The sequence below is a fragment of the Lithobates pipiens genome, unplaced genomic scaffold (genome assembly GCF_037356315.1).
Source record: "Lithobates pipiens isolate NorthernLeopardFrog02 unplaced genomic scaffold, aLitPip1_a1.2 Scaffold_16, whole genome shotgun sequence".
Lineage (NCBI taxonomy): Eukaryota > Metazoa > Chordata > Amphibia > Anura > Ranidae > Lithobates > Lithobates pipiens.
The window spans coordinates 497,830,668-497,852,248 of record NW_027507748.1 but is presented as its reverse complement, the minus strand read 5'-3'; the positions used below and the strand labels follow the sequence as shown (position 1 = coordinate 497,852,248).

General features: G+C 43.5%; 1 protein-coding gene across 2 annotated transcripts in view; it reads left to right on the top strand.

Moving 5' to 3' along the window:
* The window catches only part of SLAIN1 (SLAIN motif family member 1), a 111,064-nt gene extending 89,683 nt beyond the window's left edge, over positions 1-21,381 (top strand). For both annotated transcript variants that reach the window (XM_077483065.1, XM_077483064.1), the window contains 2 exons: positions 14,106-14,388; positions 20,074-21,381. In XM_077483065.1, coding sequence (XP_077339191.1) covers positions 14,106-14,388; positions 20,074-20,149 — 359 coding nt within the window. In that variant the 3' untranslated portion in view covers positions 20,150-21,381. The remainder of the gene's footprint in view (positions 1-14,105; positions 14,389-20,073) is intronic.
* The last annotated feature ends 200 nt before the right edge of the window (positions 21,382-21,581 follow it).

The following is a 21,581-nucleotide window of genomic DNA, read 5'->3' as shown; positions in this document are numbered from 1 at the left end:
TTTTTTCATCCCCGGGGTCATGCGATTCGTTAGTGTTACAAGGTCTCAGGTGTGTTAAATTTGGTGTCATTGTGCTCTCTTCATACTGGCCACTGGAAGTTCAGCATGGCAAAGAACTCTCTGAAGATCTGAAAAAAAGAATTGTGGGTCTACATAAAGATGGCCTAGGCTATAAGGAGATTGCCAAGACCCTGAAACTGATCTGCAGCATGGTGGATAAGACCATACAGTGGTTTAACAGGACAGGATCCACACAGAACAGGCCTCGCCATGGTCGGCCAAAGAAGTTAAGTGCATGTGTTCGGTGTCCTATCCAGAGGTGGTTTTTGGGAAATGGACGTATGAGTGTTGCCAGTATTGCTGCTGAGGTTGAAGGGGCGGGGGGGTTCAGCCTGTCAGTGCTCAGACCATACACCGCACACTGCATTAAATTTGGTCTGCATGGCTGTCGTCCCAGAAGGAAGCCTCTTAACCACTTGCCGACCGCCGCACGACGATGTACGTCGACAGAATGGCACGGGCAGGCATATGGGCGTACCTGTAAGTCCCTGCCTTCCCGCGGGTGGGGGGCCCGATCGCCCCCCCTCCGGTGCCTGCGGCGGTCGGTATTCGTTCGGGAGCGATCCGGGATGAGGGGGTGGCCATTCATTCATGGCCACCCCCTCGCGATCGCTCCCGACGAATGGAAATGCTCCGTGACATCACTTCCTCTCCTGTAATGTAAACACAGGCAGAGGAAGTGATGTAATCTCTCCTCCGTGTCGGTATTTTTCGTTCCGGCACCGAGGAGAGAGGATCGGTGAGTTGCACCAACCCGACACTACACAGTAGAACATGCCAGGCACACACACCCCCCCTTCACCCCCCGATCACCCCCCCAATTACCCCTGCCCCCCCAGTCACAGTGACACCAATTGCATTTTTTTTTTTGCATTGGTGTCATTTGTGACTGTAATAACTGTTAGGGCAGTTAGGGTTAGCCCACTTTAGTTCTAATGTACCCCCTAACCCCCCCAATAAAGGTTTAACCCCGTGATCACCCCCCGTCGCCAGTGTCACTAAGGCTGGGTTCACATTGCAGCGGTTTATGAGAACGGATGTGATTCGCACCGCACTGCAGTGCAAATCACATCCGATCTCTGTGCGATTCGAGTTCAGCCATACAGATAGTATGGCTGAATTTGCGTCGCACCCACCGCAAACTCGCACGGGACCCTTTTTTTGGTCCGCAGCAGAATCGGATCGCATGGTGTGAATTGCGATTTGCGAACTGATCTGGGGGTGTCATTTAACATTTCACTGACACTCCCAGCAGTTCGCATAGGGCAGTGTGAACTGCCGCCGGGAGGCATGCGATGCGGGAACCCGCCGCGGATTCGTGGCGTTCCCGCATCGCTCCAGTGTGAACCCAGCCTAATAAGCGGTCGTTTTTCTGATCGCTGTATTAGTGTCACAGGTGACGCTAGTTAGGCAGGTAGGTATTTAGGTTCGCCGCAGCTTTTTATAGCACCAGGGACCCCCATATACTACCGCATAAAGCCCCCTGATTGCCCCCTAGTTAACCCTTTCACCAGTGATCACCATATAACTGTTACAGGTGACGCTGGTTGGTTAGTTATTTTTTTATAGTTTCAGGGCACCCGCCATTAATTACCTAGTCTCACTAGTGTACCCCTAAATTTAGGGGTGTCTACTTTCCAAAATGGGGTCATTTGGGGGGGTTTGTGCCATCTTGGCATTTTATGGCCTTCAAAACTGTAACGCCCTTAGAAAGCCTGAAGGCGGTGCTTGGTTTTCGGGGCCCCGTACGCGGCTAGGCTCCCAAAAAGTCCCACATATGTGGTATCCCCGTACTCAGGAGAAGCAGCAGAATTTATTTTGGGGTGTCATTTCACATATGCCCATAGCATGTGTGGGCAATATATAATTTAGTGACAACTTTGTGAAGAAAAAAAAAAAAAAAAAAGTTTGTAATTTTCCCGCAACTTGTGGCAAAATATAAAATATTCCATGGACTCAACATGCCTCTCAGCAAATAGCTTGGGGTGTCTACTTTCTAAAATGGGGTCATTTGTGGGGGTTTTGTGCCATCTTCGCATTTTATGGCCTTCAAAACTGTAATGTGTAGTGAGAAGTGAAATCAAAAATTTACGCCCTTAGAAAGCCTGAAGGCGGTGCTTGGTTTTCGGGGCCCCGTACGCGGCTAGGCTCACAAAAAGTCCCACATATGTGGTATCCCCGTACTCAGGAGAAGCAGCAGAATTTATTTTGGGGTGTCATTTCACATATGCCCATAGCATGTGTGAGCAATATATCATTTAGTGACAACTTTGTGTAAAAAAAATAAAAATAAAAAATAAAAAAAAAATTTTTTTTTTTGTCATTATTCAATCGCTTGAGGCAAATAAAATATTCAATGGGCTCAACATGCCTCTTATCAATTTCCTTAGGGGGTCTACTTTCCAAAATGGGGTCATTTGGTGGGGTTTTGTACTGCCCTGCCATTTTAGCACCTCAAGAAATGAGATAGGCAGTCGTAAACTAAAAGCTGCGTAAATTCCAGAAAACGTACCTTAGTTTGTAGATGTGACAACTTTTGCGCAAACCAATAAATATACAGTTATTGACTTTTTTTTTACCAAAGACATGTGGCTGAATACATTTTGGCCTAAATGTATGACTAAAATTGAGTTTATTGGATTTTTCTAATAACGAATAGTAGAAAATATCATTTTTTTTTCAAAATTTGCGGTCTTTTTACGTTTATATCGCAAAAAATAAAAATCGCAGAGTCAGTCAAATACCTTTTAAAAGAAAGCTCTATTTGTGGGAAAAAAAGGACGCAAATTTTGTTTGGGTACAACATTGCATGACCGCGCAATTACCAGTTAAAGCAGCGCAGTGCCAAATTGTAAAAAGACCTCTGGTCATTGACCAGCAAAATGGTCCGGTCTGAAAGTGGTTAAGATGATGCACTAGAGAGCCCGCAAACGGTTTGCTGAAGACAATCAGATGGATTACTGGAACCATGTCCTGTGGTCTGTTGAAACCAAGATAAACTTATTTGATTCATATGGTGTGATGGCAATCAAGTGAGAAGTACAAATACAAGTGTGTCTTGCCTACAGTCAAGCATGGTGGTGGGTGTGTCATGGTCTGGGGCTGCATGAGTGTCACCGCCACTGGGGAGCTACAGTTCATTGAGGGAACCATGAATGCCAACATGTACTGTGACATACTGAAGCAGAGCATAAACCCCTCCCTTTGGAGATGGGGCCACAGGGCAGTATTCCAACATAATAACCCCAAACGCACCTCCAGGATGACCACTGCCTTGCTAAAGAAGCTGACGGTAAAGGTGGACTGGCCAAGCTCCGTGATGTTGTCATGGAGGAGTGGAAGAGGACTCCCGTGGCAACCTGTGAAGCTCTGGTGAACTCCATGCCCAAAAGGGTTAAGTCAGTGCTGGAAAATAATGGTGGCCACACAAAATATTGACACTTTGGGTCCAATTTGGACATGTTCACTTGTGGTGTATTCACTTTTGTTGCTAGGAGTTTACACATTAATGGCTGTGTTCTTTTGAGGGGAAAAACTAATTTACACTGTTATACAAGCTGTACATTTACTACTTTACATTGTAGCAAAGTTTCATTTCTTCAGTGTTGTCACATATAAAATATTTACAAAACTGTGGAGTTTACTCACTTTTGTGAGATTCTGTATATGATGGCACTTTTTTTATATTTCATAATGAGTTTTTTAGGCTATATGTTTGACTTTTTACTTGTTTGTTTTATTTGGTCACAGTAAGTGCTGTACCAACTTGATACAGTGGGGACTGAATACATTCAGACCTCCTTAAATTTTTCACTCGTTATATTTCAGCCATTTTCTAAAATAATTTAAGTTCACTTTTTTTCCTCATTCATGTACACACAGCACCCCAAATTGACAGAAAACTCAGAATTGTTGACATTTTTTGAAGATTTATTAAAGAAAAAACAAAATCTCCTCACTCAGAGGGGCATTACAAATTCTTGACTCATTCTCCACGATCACGGGCCTTAAGGTTAACTGGTCGAAGTCGCTTCTGTTCCCCATAGACCCAGCAGCTCGCGACACTGCCCCCCCTGATTTACCCCTACAGTGGGTGGAGACCTTCAAGTACCTTGGGGTTGTGGTCTCGAGGCAGGCTTCGGACTTTGTACCCCTAAATCTATCCCCAGTGGTTCATGAGACACGGCTGCGTCTGAAGGCATGGGAGTCACTACCCCTATCATTGCTAGGGCGGATAAACCTGATAAAAATGAAAATCCTACCGAAATTTATCTACCTACTCCGCCAATCTCCACATTGGATTCCCAAATCCTTTTTCTCCCGTCTGCATAGTCTGTTTGCCGCCTCCATCTGGGGGGGCCAGTCCCCCAGGTATGGATGGTCAACAATTACGCGTCCGTCCTCCCAGGGAGGACTGGCGTGCCCTGACCTGTACAAATATTTCCTAGCCACCCAGCTGGTTACAGCAGCTTGGTGGCTCATCCCTGATAAGACAAACCCTGCCACCTTGGTTGAAGCGGCGGTGTTGGGGTCGCTGGAGGCGTTGAAATTTTTACTCTATCGTGGCCCGAAGGCCCCGTACCCACTGACCCCCTCCATGCGCACCACGTTACGTGCATGGAGGGTAGGACTTAAAATTGAAAAATACCCTACCAATGCACTTTCCCCAGCTGCCCCCTTGTGGCGAAACCCCACCCTGGAGCAGTTTTACAAGCTGCCTGAACCCCATGCTTGGACTAAATTCAATATTAGAACAGTGGACCAGGTGATTTCTGACCAATCGCTGGCTCCACTCCCCAAGTTGATTTCTGATTTCAACGTCCCGCAGAGTTATTTTTTTAGTTATCTACAACTCTCCCATGCCTTCAGGTGCCAGTTCTCCGGCTCTCCCCCCCAGGTTGTCCAATCCGCACTGGAGGGCCTCCTCAAGTCCAGCTGTGACACTAAGCCCACCTCAACACTTTACTCCCATTTGATAATGACCTCCCTCCCTACTTTGGGAAAACTTAGAGATAAGTGGGTGCGAGACATTCCCACCTTTGATAACGATGATTGGGATGACATGTGGGACTTCCCCTTCAGATTCCTGGTCTCCCTGAGAGATCGGCTGATACAGTTTAAGATGGCCCACCGAGCATATTTCACCCCATACAGACTGCACAAAATGAACCCCGCCTCCCCCTCCGGGATGTTGGCGTTGTGAGACATTACCAGGGGACTTCATTCATATTTTTTAGACCTGCCCAGCCATTGTTGACTATTGGAAGGAGATACTAGGGGTCATTACACAGGTCACCTCCATATCGCTCCCACTCTCTATAGAAACCTGCATACTGGGCCTGCTAGATCATCTAATTCCCACTGTGGCGCGGCGCACCCTAGCTGGGCTACTTCTCTTCTATGCCCGCAAGGCCATTGCGCTCAGCTGGCGTAAGCCCACTCCTCCCCCTCTCTCCCTGTGGAAAAAATTGGTGAACGAAAGCCTGCCTCTCTACAAGGACTGCTATGTTAATAGAGGTTGCCCGCAAAAATATAACAAGATCTGGTCCAGCTGGCTGGCGGATGCCTCCACGGCCTCAGACCCACAGCCTACTTAACGCATTTTCGTTTGTTCATAAATAGGAATATGCACTAGTGGAAATGTTGTATATCTGAGTAGCGTGGTTTAGTCCTGAGTCGTCCTACTGCACATGGAGACGGCCCTCTGTGGCCGGTGAGATGCCTTGAATTCTCCGACATGTTTTGTATGTAACGCACTGTCTTATATTGCAACTCTTTACACGTCACGCCTGTAACACTAATCGTGACCAATGTCTGTGTTTTTGTTTTTGTCTGTTTTGTTTTGCTTTTGGTTGCTTGTTCACTGTCTAAATTCCAATAAACAGATTTGCAAAAAAAAAAAAAAAAAAAGAAAAAAAAAATATCACATGGTCCTAAGTATTCAGACCCTTTGCTGTGAAACTCGTATATTTAACTCAGGTGCTATCCATTTCTTCTGATCATCCTAGAGATGGTTCTACACCTTCATTTGAGTCCAGCTGTGTTTGATTATACTGATTGAACTTGATTAGGAAAGCCACACACCTGTCTATATAAGACCTTACAGCTCACAGTGCATGTCAGAGCAAATGAGATTCATGAGGTCAAAGGAACTGCCTGAAAAGCTGAGACAGAATTGTAGCAAGGCACAGATCTGGCCAAGGTTACAAAAAAAAATTCTGCTGCACTTAAGGTTCCTAAGAGCACAGTGGCCTCCATAATCCTTAAATGGAAGACGTTTGGGATGACCAGAACCCTTCCTAGAGCTGGCTGTCCAGCCAAACTGAGCTATTGGGGGAGAAGAGCCTTGGCGAGAGAGGTAAAGAAGAACCCAAAGATCACTGTGGCTGAGCTCCAGAGATGCAGTCGGGAGATGGAAGAAAGTTGTAGAAAGTCAACCATCACTTCAGCCCTCCACCAGTCGGGCTTCATGGCAGAGTGGCCCGACGGAAGCCTCTCCTCAGAGCAAGACACGTAAAAAAAAAACACCTGAAGGATTCCAAGATGGTGATAAATAAGATTCTCTGGTCTGAGACCAAGACAGAACTTTTTGGCCTTAAGTCTAAGCAGTATGTGTGGAGAAAAACGGGCACTGCTCATCACCTGTCCAATACAGTCCCAGCAGTGAAACATGGTGGTGGCAGCATCGTGCTGTGGGGGTGTTTTTCCAGCTGCAGGGACAGGATGACTAGTTGCAGTAGACGGAAAGATGAATGCGGCCAAGTACAGGGATATCCTGAACGAAAAACTTCTCCAGAGTGCTCAGGACCTCAGACTGGGCCAAAGGTTTACCTTCCAACAAGACAATGACCCTAAGAACACAGCTAAAATAACGAAGGCGTGGCTTAACAACTCTGTGACTGTTCTTGACTGGCCCAGCCAGAGCCCTGACTTAAACCCAATTGAGCATCTCTGGAGAGACCTAAAATGGTTGTCCACCAACATTTACCATCCATCCTGACAGAACTGGAGAGGATCAGCAAGGAGGAATGGAAGAAAGGTGTTGCTGTATTAGATCAAAAGGGTGCTTCTGCTAAATACTGAACAAAGGGTCTGAATACTTAGGACCATGTGATATTTCCGTTTTTTTCTTTTTTAATAAATCTGCAAAAATGTCAACAATTCTGTGTTTTTCTGTCAATATGGGGTGCTGTGTGTACATCAATGAGGAGAAAAAAATGAATTTAAATGATTTTAGCAAATGGCTGCAATATAACAGAGTGGAGAATTTAAGGGGGTCTGCATACTTTATGTCCCCACTGTATATTGAGATTATATGGAAATTCCATCCCAGGGGGTCAATGCTTGTGCAGGAAGCTACATTATACACACCATTATTCTTGGTATACAGTAGTACAACATCAATTTGTTTTTGGTTTGTGTAAAGTCTCAAACAGAGCTGTGGTAGCTTCTATAAGGCATTCTGGAGATGACAAAGTGCGTTGGAGGTGGGTTGTCAGTGGCAGGGCCACATATTATCAGACGTGTACAAATGCAATCACATTATGCAAATGTGCACATCTTTTAATTTCATACAGTTCATCTTACAAATATATGTTCTGATATGCATTTGTTTGTCAGTGATGCAAAATCAAAAATAGAGGACAATATGGACATTTTCTTGCATATGCAGTAAATATTCAAAAATACATTTGTTTGGTTTATGTTGGTGGTATTTTAAATTCTTTTTTTTTTTGTCAAGTGTCTTTCTAAAGCTTAGCTCCACACATTAATTCAAACCCCTCCCATGTTCTTGATTCTGACACTGAAAGTTACAACTTTAGTCTAACTAGATGTGGGTTCCATGTATATTTCTGTGTGCAAATTCCTAGTACCTGCAAATACTACTGCACAAGGTTTTCAAAGAGCATATTTAAACAATCAGGCATGTGTAAATTTTACATGGTATAAACTCATCCCCCCCATGGGTCCACTGACTCCTGCTTCTTGGATTTTGTTAGATGCCTTTAAAAAAAAAAATGCAGCAAAGGCTTGGTCTGTCCAGGTAGACCCAATAACTGGTTAGCACAAATTTCAGTTTGGATGCACCGACTGCTGCGCTGCCAAATGGCATAATTAATCTCCATACCTTGATCTTTGCGAGAGAAGTTGAAATATTTGACCAATCCATTGGTTAGTGTTTCACCTTAAATGGAGCTTGGCGATGTAAGGAATAGGTCATCAAAGTCATGCCCGTGGTTCTTCTAGATGCTCTGTTAGCAGCCCCTGGGAATCTAAGCTTGAAGTTCGAACAGGAAGTACAACTATTGATCTCTGTAGCTGTCTGTGTGCAAACAGCTTGGGGATTCACATAAAGAACAATATAACTTCACTCTAGACCTACGCTCTTATGTTTTTATATAAATCTTTAGTGTGGTTTTAAGGAAATACTGCGTGTGCCATTTACTTTTTTTATTTTTTTTAATAAGTTATAAAAACTCACATAGTTTACCAAAGTAAACTTTTATTGGAAATTGCAATCTACATTAAACTAGGGGAACTTATAACTAAATAGATCAGAACCAAGAGGGAGAGATGGCTTAGTTTTGAGTTTGTTTCTTGGGTTTGTCTTCCAAGTGTCCTCTGAAGTAAGGCAGGGCTGTGCAACTCCTGTCCAGCTCCTTACAAAAACGCATTTTGATTTATTCCACCAGGGTAACAAGTTGTCCCTGTTAGGACATAGATTTGTGAGTTGATTTTCTGGTCTTTGGCAGCAGGGTCTGCTCTGGTGTCCAGCACTGCCACTCGCAAAGATCACAGTCTGCAAGGCCGTGTGAGCCATCTGCAGCCACTTGTAAAAAATACCCAGCCCTAAGCTAGTGATTTAAAAAAAAAAAAAAACTGTTATGAATGAAGAAAGATCAGCATTTCCAGGTTATGTCATACATGGCATTGGCCTGACAACTGATCAATCATAACGTTAAAAACATCACACAGTGCCGCAGCGTGGGTATGTGAAAGTAGCCAGACAGGTTACACAGAGCCATAACCCTAAGTGATCCGTCACTATTCTAAATGAACAATCAGCACTGCTTGTTCATTAATGATAGTAAAAGAGCACTGAGAGCTGTAGCTTTGTCTGATTTGTCTGAAGTTGCTTGTACACATATAGGGCACTGTCTGGACCTACACAGAGCCGCAGCGCTGAGTGATCCTTTACTATTCTGAATGAGCAAGCGTTTCTGATTGTTCAGTTATAAGCTTAGAGAAGGGGAAAGCGCTCTCCTGGCTGTATGTTCCCAACAGGATCAACCATAACTTGTGCTTTGAGATGGTGTGGAGCTGCAGCCAGCGTAAGTGTTTTTACGGGATGCATGGACCCCAATCGGAATGGATCCAAGTGCTATATGCACTTGGTTCTCTTGGGAAATTAGAAATTACTTTTTCAATCTGCAACACTGTAAAATTCAATGCAATATGGCAGCCTGGAGGCCTTCTGTACATGCAGTGGTGGCTGATGCTAAATATATTGGGGGGCACAAACAAACACCCCCGGGAGTCAGATGGGACGGCTGCGATCAGGGCATTGCCTTTGGAGTCAGGGGGGAAGGAAGAGCCAGGCCGTTAATTCTCCTCCCGAGCAAACACAGGTAGTGTGTCCTGGGGCACGATAGGCCAGAGAGTCCTAAAACTCTCTCTGGCCAATAGGGTCACAGGAGCTTCTTCCTGATTGGCTCGGATGACAATCAGGAAGACTATAGCGAATATTAATGTGCTATTGTCGCACAACTTGGTGGAAACTGCGCCCCAAAGCATTTTTGAAGCCAATTGGAGCCTCAGGCTCTAATCGCATGCTTAAAAAAATCTCCCATTAGAATCAATGCACATGGATTAGGGGGGGCAGTGCTGCTGTGCCCCGTATGGAAATGTCATTACTTGCGTGATTGGCTCCCTGAACTCTGCACGAAGATACAAGATTGATTTTAGGCATGTCATGTTTGGTCATATGTACCCAAAGGGTTAATCACATTTAAAGGGATGCTGACAAAAAAGTTTCCTAATTAGAACAGGTAAGTACATCAGCTGATTAATGATGAAAGTCACTCCCATTCAGAATATGTACCCAAAGACACAAAATGGTTTAAACGGCTATTTCTTCAGAATAGAAACTGGTACAAATCTATGTGCAACAAAGTTTGTTAAAATCCTTGCAATGTACATTGATCGCCCCAAAGGGTTTGTTGAGAGGGAAAAAAAAAAAGCAGAGTTCACTTTTAAGCACCACAAAAAAGACCTGTTTTATGTAACACACACTTGACTATGAATTTTTCAAGGCTTACCAAGAAGACTGTCTACAGGTGACCTTACTTACATTCACCTGCAGCCTAAAAGTCCAATTTTATGTAGTCAAGCTGCATGATTGGTTATAGAATGTGGGAGTTATTATGGAAATAAATTTTTTTTTTACTCTGTTTAACTGAATTAAGCTCCCTTGTGTCGGCAGCTTACTGGAAAGAGGGAGCACTGACCTTGCTTAGAGCACAGACTTAAAGGTTTTCAGTGATCCAAGATGTCCCCTTCTTGGTACTCAAGTCGACAACACTCATGCTCCATGAGCAGCGTTGTTGCTTGAACTACTTTGGAGGGGGTGTACGGAATCACTGGAGACCTGGTCCTCTGTACTCTTGCTGTGGTCTAGCTTTCTGGCTTTTAAAAATAAAATAAAAATTCTTGTATTTTGCCATTAGTCTACACATTTTTAAAATCGGCACTGGCAGGTGTTAATATACAGTATCTACCCTGACAACGTTCTCTAGAAAATGCACTGTGGAAGCTTCAGGAGGTAAGGCTGCATTCACACCTGAGCGTAACGACTTTCAGGTGTTTTTATCTGAGAGTTTTTGAGTGTTTTTAGAAGTGTATTTAAAAGCATTTCAGAAGTGTATTCTAAGCAGTTTACAGCTTCAGGCTTTTCTGTTTAGTCAATAGAAAGTACTAGGGGGAGGAGAGGGGAGGGGAATTGGGGGTAGAGAGCTGCTGTTTGAGCAGAAAATGTGCAACAAAATGATCGTAAGATACTCAAGTGCTTTAAGGCATTTCTATTGAAGTCTATGGAGCCAAAAATTCTTGTCACCTGCCAAAAAGAAGCTTGTGTACTTTAAGCAAGTGTTTTGCTTCAAACAGAATGCTTCTATGTGAACAAGGTCCATTGAAATTTTATGGGATTTGGCCAGTTGAGCGTTTGAGCTTTAATCAGAAAAGGTGTGAACAGGGCCTAAGGGTAAGCACTATGGAACAATTTAGATTATCTCTCACCTTCTATCTCTGGGTCTCTGGCTCTCTACAGTTTCCTTGTGTTTTTGTCAAGTCCTAAGTATAGAATAAAGGCATCTTTAACCACTTAAGGACCACCGCATGGCAATGTACGTCGGTGCAATGGCACCGACAGTCACAAGCACGTACATGTACGTGCTCGCCTTCCAGCGGGTGGGGGGTCCGATCGGACCCCCTCCCGCTGGATGCAGCGGTCCGTTTCGCTGCAGGAGCGATCCAAAATGAGGGGATGGCCGTTGGTTTCTGGCCATCCCCTCTCGATCGCTCCTGGCGAATGAGAAGCTTCCTCCGCTGTGTATTGTAAACACAGGCAGGGAGGAAGTGATGTCATTCTCCTCGGGGCGGTCTTTTTGACCGGACTACGAGGAGAACACAGAAAGCAAGTGTGCACCAACACGTAGGTACACATAGGCACACAAATCCTCCCCTCCCAGTCAGTGTCACTGATTGCAGTGATCATTTATTTACTGATCACTGCATTTAGTGTTAGTTGTGACCATAAAAACTGTCAGGGCAGTTAGTGTTAGGTCCAGGGTAGCCCCCTACCCCCCCCCCCCAAATAAAGGTTTAACCCCCTGATTGCCCCTAGAGTTAACCCTTTCACATCCTTTTACAGTGTCACTAAGCGATCGTTTTTCTGATCGCTGCATTAGTGTCACTGGTGCCGCTAAGTAGCTAGTTATTTTTTTAGGTTCACCGCCAGGTTTTTATAGCGCTAGGTACCCCGATATACTACCCAATAATGGTTTTAACCCCCTGATTGCCCCTAGTTAACCATTTCACCCCATTTTGCCAGTGTCACTAAGCGATCGTTTTTCTGATCGCTGCATTAGTGTCACTGGTGCCGCTAAGTAGCTAGTTATTTTTTTAGGTTCACCGCCAGGTTTTTATAGCGCTAGGTACCTTGATATACTACCCAATAATGGTTTTAACCCCCTGATTGCCCCTAGTTAACCCTTTCACCAGCGATCACCGTGTAAGTGCCACTGGTGACGCTGGTTAGCCAGTTAGGTATTTAGGTTCCCCGTCAGGTTTTTATATAGCGCCAGGGACCCCCATATACTACCTAATAGAAATGTGAACCCCCTGATTGCCCCTAGTTAACCCTTTCACCAGTGATCACCGTATAAATGTTACGGGTGACTCTGGTTGGCTAGTTTGATTTTTATAGCATCAGGGCACCCACCATTTATTACCCAATAAAGGTTTAACCCCCTGATCACCCGGCGGGTGCTATCAATTAGGTTTTAGGGTCAGGGTCTGCGTCGCCCCAGGCAGCTCTAGGTTAGTGCCAGTACCGCTAACACCCACGCGCAAAGCATACACCTCCCGTAGTGGTATAGAAGCTGAACAGATCAATATCTGATCTGATCAGATCTATACTAGCGTCCCCAGCAGTTTAGGGTTCCAAAAAAACGCATTGTTAGCGGGATCAGCCCAGATACCTGCTAGCACCTGCGTTTTGCCCCTCCACCCAGCCCACCCAAGTGCAGTATCGATCGATCACTGTCACTTACAAAACACTAAACACATAACTGCAGCGTTTGCAGAGTCAGGCCTGAACCCTGCGATCGCTAACAGTTTTTTTGGTAGCGTTTTATATTTAAATCCGGAAGGCAGTGCTTGGTTTTCGGGGTCCCGTACGCGGCTAGGTTCCCAAAAAGTCCCCCACATGTGGTATCTCCGTACTCGGGAGAAGCAGCAGAATTGATTTTGGGGTGTAATTTAAATTGTGCCCATAGCATGTGTGAGCAATATATAATTTAGTGACAACTTTGTGCAAAAAAAAAAATAATAATTTAATATTCCTGCAACTTGTGGCAAAATATAAAATATTTCATGGACTCAACATGCCTCTCAGTAAATGGCTTGGGATGTCTACTTTCCAAAATGGGGTCATTTGGGGGCGGGGGGGGGGGGGGGGGGGTTGTGCTATTTTGGCATTTTATGGCCTTCGAAACTGTGATGGGTAGTGAGGAGTGAAATCAAAAATTTGCACCCTTAGAAATCCTGAAGGCAGTGATTGGATTTCGGGGTGCCGAAAAAAGCCAAAAAGTCCCACATATGTGGTATCCCCGTACTCAGGATAAGCAGCAGAATATATTTTGGGGTGCAATTCCACATATAACTATGGCATGTGTGAGCAATATATCATTTAGTGACAACTTTTTGTAAACTTTTTTTTTTTTTTGTGTCATTATTCAATTACTTGGGACAAAAAAAAATATTCAATGGGCTCAACATGCCCCTCAGCAATTTTCTTGGGGTGTCTACTTTCCAAAATGGGGTCATGGGGGGGGGGGGGTTGTACTTCCCTGCCATTTTAGCACCTCAAGAAATGAGATGGGCAGTCGTAAATTCCAGAAAATGTACTCTAGTTTGTAGACGCTATAACTTTTGCGCAAACCAATAAATATACGCTTATTGAAATTTTTTTTTTTTTTTACTAAAGACGTGGCTGAATAAATTTTGCCCTAAATGTATGACTAAAATTGAGTTTATTCGATTTTTCTTATAACAAAAAGTAGAAAATATATTTTTTTTTTCTCGAATTTTTGGTCTTTTTCCATTTATATCGCAAAAAATAAAAATCGCAGAGGCAATCAAATACCATCAAAAAGCTCTCTTTTTTTTTTTCCTAATAAAATGTACGATTTTGTTTTTAAAGTTCACATGCAGTTTTTACAATTTTTTTTTTTTTGTGTAGTCGTATAACCTATTCTCTTTTACAGTACCTTCCCCTGGTCAACTGCAGCAGAGGGTCCACAGCGTGGGCAACTTCCCAGTATCAGTGAGGCCACCTCTGAAAGCCACAGCCTACGTCAGCCCGACTATACAAGGCAGCAGCAGTATTCCACATTCAACTAGTTTACAGTCTTTATCAAGTTCTGGGATCCCTATGCCAAACAAATCTGCAAGTTCGTTGCCTGTCAGAAGTGCACTGCCTAGACCATCACTGTCGAGCACAGGAGGAAGTGGTATACCCCGCAGCAAGATTGCTACTCCACCACGCAGGTAATTAAGCAAACTAAACCTGTTCAATAAATTAAAAAAAAAATAGCTTGAAGTTGATGTTAAAGTATGCATATTTTTGCATAGTTACATTTGTCCAGCTTGGAGCAATGTATATATGCATTTCTCATACCTGGAAGATCCCAATGTTATCTGGAAATCACTGTAGTAGGCACTGCTATCACAGTGATTGCTGCTAGATTCTGCTTTCCTTGGTGAGTTACTGCCCTTCTGCCTACTGAACACATGAGGTCACGCTTGTTTGGCACATGCTCCGTGGAGAGCTGGGCAGCGGACAGGGCGAGAGGGGCTGGCTCAGACTCTGTGGCATGCTGAGAGGCTGAGCCAGCTGACAGTCCGGGCATCTGAGTGTAAGCCAACTGTAAAGTCTGGGTCTTTCCTGTGCCTTGCTCATCTGAATGTCGGCCAACAGCAGACTTTACTGTTCCTCCCCTTTCCCTCTCACAATGCAGGTCCATTAGTCAAACTGAGTGTATAAAAAAAAACACCTCCTTTTGTAAGCTCTATACCATAAGAAAGTACTGAACAGACTGCAGCTGTACTTTGTCCCTTACATGTCCCCTTTAGTTATAGTGGTGTCCCTAATCCCAAGATACAATTTTTACATTTTTTTTTGGAAGGATGTCCACTGCTGCCTGTGCTGTTGATTTCTACAGTAGTGAAGAGAAAGGTGCTGAGTTGACTGAAGGACCATTAGCATCTCACCCATCCAAGTGTCCTTCCTGGTCCCCTGCTGTGCTCACCGGTTTGATCTGCCAGTTCCTACATTCTACTACTGTACGTCTAGTAGTGATGATAGGTGGGACCACAGTGTTGCAACGAGAATCAGGAAATTCGAACTCCTTGAAGTTTCAGATTTTGCAGGATCTACAGTTTCTTTTCACTACTGCATGGATCAGCATAACAAGTAGCAGGAGAGGTAAGTATTGTCGCCTTTGCAGGGGACACTTAATTTTTAAAGGTTTTTTTATTTTGGTGACTGCAAGGGGATCAGGTTTAAAGTGGAATTAAAGCCTAACACTAATTCTTAAAAATGTTCCCTCCTCTTACCTATCCCACCTAGCATGTGTAAAAAAGATCAGCAATACTTTTCTTTATTTCAGTCTAGTCTGGCCATGTGATCCTGCAGCTTCAGCTCCCCTGTGTCATGGAACACTTGACAGCCGCTGGGAATTCCAGCATCCGTGATGTCGCCCATAGGCTCCCATTTTCCCTCTGCACTCCCTCCTTTAGTAGACTAAAAAAAAAAAAAAATTAAGCATACAGATGTTTTATCATTTTTTTTTTACCAAAGATAAGTAGCAGTATACATTTTGGCCAAAATTTATGAACAAAAAATTTTTTATTTTTTTTTCTATTATGAGTTTTATTTTATTTTTTATGTTAGCTCTTCTTACTTCCATCGCAGAAAAGAAAAAAAACAATGTTGATTACCACCAAAAGAAAGTTCTATTTGGGGAAAAAAAATGCTAAAAATGTGTTTGGGTAAAGTGTTGCATGACTAATTGTCATTCAAAATGTGAGAGCACTGAAAGATGAAAATCGGTCTGGGCAGGAATGGGTTAAATTACCCTGTATTGAAGTGGTTGAAGGAGAATCCTATGACAGAATTAACCACTTAAGCCCTGGACCATTTTGCTGGCCAAAGACCAGAGTACTTTTTGCGATTCGGCACTGCAATGTTTTACCTGACAATTGTGCGGTCATGCTACGTAGCTCCCAAACAAAATTGACTTCCTTTTTTCCCCCACAAATAGAGCTTTCTTTTGGTGGTATTTGATCACTCTGTGGTTTTTATTTTTTGCGCTATAAACAAAAAGGGCAACAATTTTGAAAAAAATGCATTATTTTTAACTTTTTGCTATAATAAATATCCCCAAAAATATATATTGGCAAATCACAATAAGGGTTTGATTGGTTTGTCCAAAAGTTATAGAGTCTACAAAGTAGGGGATAGATTTATGGATTTTTTATCATTTTTACTAGTAATGGTGGCGATCAGCCATTTTTATCATGACTGCGACATTATGGCGGACACATCGAACAATTTTGACACATTTGTGGGACCCTTGGCATTAATACAGCGATCAATGCTATAAAATTGGATTGATTACTGTAAAAATGTCACTGGTAGTGAAGGGGTTAACCACTAGGTCAGTCCTAGGGGAGTGATTCTAACTGTCTGGGGGATGGGCTAGCAGTGACATGACACTGATCGCTGCTCGCAATGACAGGGAGCAGATGATCAGTGTCCTGTCACTAGGCAGAACGGGGAGATGCTGTGTTTACATCGGCATCTCCCCTTTCTTCAGCTCCGTGACACGATCGCGGGTATCCCTGTGGACATCAAATCCACAGGTCTCAAGGTCACAGAGCTTGTGGCAGGCGTGCGCACATGGTGGGAAATCCAAAGTAACGTACGGCTAAGTTACTTTGCCGAGCCGTGCCATTCTGCCGACGTAAAGTATGGGAGAACTAATAATGCAGCAACAAAACCTGATACTGCAAAAAAATTTTTTACCAAAAATAAAAAAATTATGAAAGAAAAAAACGGGATCAGTGGTGAAATGCTGACACTTCAGTAGCACCACAACCAGGTCTCTATCATTACATGAGAGTCCCCAAAGCCCCCTCATGACATCAGGGTCACCAGAGAGCTTGTCACATTATCTGCCACAAGATGCAGCTTATCACTTGCCACGTCACCCACCACCAGATACGGATTGTTGCATAAAGAGAGGCTAGGGCAGCCCTCAAAAATTCCACTTGTCTGCTCACATTTTGCGAGTGGAATTTTGAGGGCTGGTGAGTAAGGGCTGCCTGGGAGTGGGGGGGGGGCGCAAGCACCCCCGGCAGGTAGGGTTGAATGGGAGTCCTTCTCCCAGCCCCAGCAATTGCAGAGGGGAAGAGAGCGGAGAGCTGCCCGGATGATCAGAGCGCGGGGAACACATCAATAACCGCTTTAATTTCAAATGCTGTGTGTTTCCCGCACTTGCCGTCACATATAGCCCCACCGGGAACTTTGACAGATCAGCCATCCAGGATTGGACAGCTGATCTGTCTATCAAAGTTCCCAGCCAGGGAGCGGGGCTGTATGTGACAGCAAGTGCGGGGGAACACACAGCAATTGAAATGAGAGCTGTTATTGCTGTGTTTCCGCACTCTGATCATCCTGGTCGCTCTCCTGTTCCTCTCCTCTCTTCCCCTGCACAGGCTGCTTTGGTGGGGATGGGCGAGGCTGCATTGGTGGGCACCAACTCAATTGTGCATAAAACATTTAAGTGTCTGTCATTTCATGAGATAATTTTTGAGGGTGTGTTTAGGGGCAGAATTGGGGGTGGGACAGGGTCTGGGATAGGTGGGGCAACTGGTGGCGAGTGACCCTTGTTGCCTGGCTAGTAGCTCAAGACTTGAAATTATGAGCCCTGGGCTAGGGTATATAGAAGAGGCTCGGTATACAGAAGACAGGCTAGGGTAGTACAGAGTTTCCCCCTTCCTCTATGGTCTGCACTCACCTGCCACCTCCCCAGCTCAGGCGCTCATGTGAGAAAGTTCCTCCCGACTCTGATATGGGTGGAGCAAGGAGGAGACTTGCACTCTCACTGATCTCCAGGCTTTGGCTGTCAGTATGAAGCATCGAGTGCAGACTCAGAATGCTGTGGCTGTGCGGGACAGCGCAGTGTCAGGCAGCCCGCGACACTCTCACGGTGGGGCCGGCCCCAGATTCGGGGCTCTAACGATGCCACTGACCACAATACTGTGTCATCCACACTGCACTACACTGTATTGTATATTCACTGCACTGTGGTATATTCACTGCACTGTTGTGTATATACTCGCCACTGCGTTGTATTCACTACACTGACTGCACTGTATTATATTCAGTACACTAACTACACACTCTATCCACTAACTAACCTGCCTAATCTCTCTCCACTACAACACACTACTTACAGCCGTCGTTGGCGGACTTAGTCATGGCTCTCACAGCACATTGCGCTGTGATTGGCCAAATAATTAATGTAAGGTGCATGCTTTGGCCAATCAGCTGCCTTCAATGCACTGCGATCTTGCAGTCCATTATGGGGCACAAATGCGGCAGGTGAATGTCCCACAAGCGCCCCGTCTGTTCTACAAACACCCGATGTTCGCGTTGAACTTGTGTTTTACTCGAGCAGCGAGCGGGACAATCCCTATTTGTGGGATCCATCTTGTACCTCCTACAGTTGGGTGATAGGATACAGTAGATGATAGTTTCTGTCCTCTCTGGCTTTAATTGACAGATAAACTTTGTCAGGAACATTTTACCCTTTCATCTTTATAACTTTTACATGATTCATATTATTGTTCCCTGCCATTACAGCATAATGTTTTCCCTACAGTTTAGTCAGTAAATTGGTTTTTCTTTTCTCCTTTCAATAAATGGTGAGACCAAGATATATAGCAGGGATATGCAATTAGCGGACCTCCAGCTGTTGTAGAACTACAAGTCCCATGAGGCATAGCAAGACTGACAGCCACAAGCATGACACCCAGAGGCAGAGGCATGGTGGGACTTGTAGTTTTGCAACAGCTGGAGGTCCGCTAATTGCATATCCCCGATCTAGAGTATGGAAACCTTTCCACAGTGCCATTTCTGCTGAGCGCAAAGCTGCAATTTGGAAATATTGTGAGAAGAAATATTTTCCAAACATATCCTTGCATTCCAGAGGTGCCCTAAAAACATTAACAACATACTTTTATGGAATTAAGAGATGAGGACCATAATGAACGTGCAAGTAGCTCTTCCCTCCCAGAGTTCAAATTCCACAAACGCTCTTACTGCTGCTTCTGGATCATCACAAATTTTAAAAAGCAAGTTTTGTTTATTTACTGAATAAGCTGTACTTTTATTTCAAGCATATCACTTTTACATACACTGGATTTCACATTCCCAGTGTAACAAAATGACTTTCAATTTTTAAAACTACTCCACACTGAATTAAAAAAAATTTCGGGGAAATAAAAATGGAAAAAAACCTTTCCTATGGCTTGAAAATTTCTGGAAATTTTTATCTCTGCACTGTACTACTCTGGCAGGCTTTTTTGCACTGTTATTACTTATAACCGCGATGATCACTGTTATAACCAATAGTTTTATCTGTCATGAATGGCTTTCATTCGTGACCGCTTGCTTACTATTGTTATCTGTGATTGGCTACAGCTAATTACTTGCTACAGAATGCCATTCATGGCTGTTTTGTTTACATTTTAATCATGTGATCGACATGATTGGTCATAGAAAAAAACATGGCCGCTCAGACTGTCCGGCTACCCAGTGCTGTGATCTGGTTGACACAGCGGTCATGGGATCATGCCACTGCACACCCCAGGGAGCATTTCATTGCACATGTGCTGAGGGAGTATGTCGCTAAGCCTGTAGCTGTTGCCTGTTTGCAGTAACAGTACTGTGGGCCGCAAGTGCATGATGCTAGAGAGGGAACCTACTGTTCTAATACACAAATGGCATCATGACAAGATAGTTACATAGTCTGGTTGAAAAAAGACACTAGTCCATCTTGTACAACCATATAAAAAAGAAAACACTGATAGCTACTTGCAGGTAATGCAATGAGTTAAATTGTGAAATGTAGTGCAGTCCTAATTCTTGTTTTCCATTCCATGCAGTTTTATTCAGCCTCCGAAGACACTATCATCACTGAGCACACTGCGAGATGGAAACTGGAGAGATGGATGCTATTGATCTGTTCGAATGATGAGCTTACACTTAAAAGCAATTTTAATTAATGTGTTTGTTTGTTTTTTCCCAGCGGGCTGGGTAAAAATGGTGTAAGAGGACACATCTCCTGAAGATTTTAGTATTTGTAATATATGTGTTATGTGAGAGAATTGTCAAAGACAATGTAGCTCTTAAATGTTTGACTTGAAATGCTTAATGGATTTTCACAACAATAACTTATTTAATAACACACTATACAACCAACAGACATATGCAAAAGCAAATACTTGTAAAAATCCGTCACAACGTTTTATTTATTATTCACTTTGTTATCCTGTATAAGCACTTAACACTTTTTTTTAAATGTATGATACACCATTACAATACTGGACAACATGTAAACTTTCTGTGTATAGAATAATTACCACACTTGGAGATGCTGCTTCACTTTTGTGCCACAGAAGATGGTTTTAAGTGCATTTGTTCAAAAATAATTTGGTATACTTCATTTGGGAATCACTGGAAATGTACTTTAAAATGTATTTCTTGTTGCAAAGTACACAGAGGAGAGTCACTGTCAAGGTCTATACAACCACATTAAGGTAGAAGTAAAGGCATTTTTTCCCCATTTTGGAAAGAGTAGAGGAGCGTTATAGCCCCTGACAGTTTTTTTTTTTTTTTTTGTGTCCCATTGGGGAGATTCCCCTTCACTTCTTGCCCCACAGCAAAAAAAGGAAAGTAAATCCTTACAAAGTGAGGGGATTTCTGATTGTCACCAGATTCACTCAAATTGGTGTCTCCATTGGAAGTTTTCCCCGATATTTCTGTTCTTATGACCACTTGTGTGGGATTTTCCCTTACTTTGCACTCTTGATAATGATGGTAAACAGCAATTAAAACTGGCAGGTGTTCTAATCCCTCTTCAGTCAATCCAAAAAAAGGGGGGGTTTGCCTTTAGTTATACTTTAATTTTGTCTTGTTGGATTTTTTTATGTTTCATGTTAATTTATTGTTTAACTGTTGAATGTTTTCTTCTGAATAATTATGGATTTGCTGCATCTCTACTGCAGTGTGGGCTGGGTTTTTTTTCTTACTGTCAAAATACTGAAGATCAAAGCTCTTGGACATAACTTTTGATAGGCATTTTACAGAATTAAATTGCACTAATGCTTTAATAAGACAGTATACAATTTCATAACGATGACATCTGTATACTGCTGTTTTTGGAATGTTTCAGTAATAAAGAATATTTTTGAGCCATGTGTGATGTTTTTTTTCCCACAAGCTTACACACAAGCCTTATTGCAAGCAGATAAATGTGCACGATCACTAAAGCAGCCCATACATGGATCAAAATTTGGCTGGTTCAGCAGGGATCAGTCGAGATTCAATCCATGTATGGGCAGGTTAATTGCATCCAAGTTGCTCCATCGATCAACTTTGGTACAACCGGCCT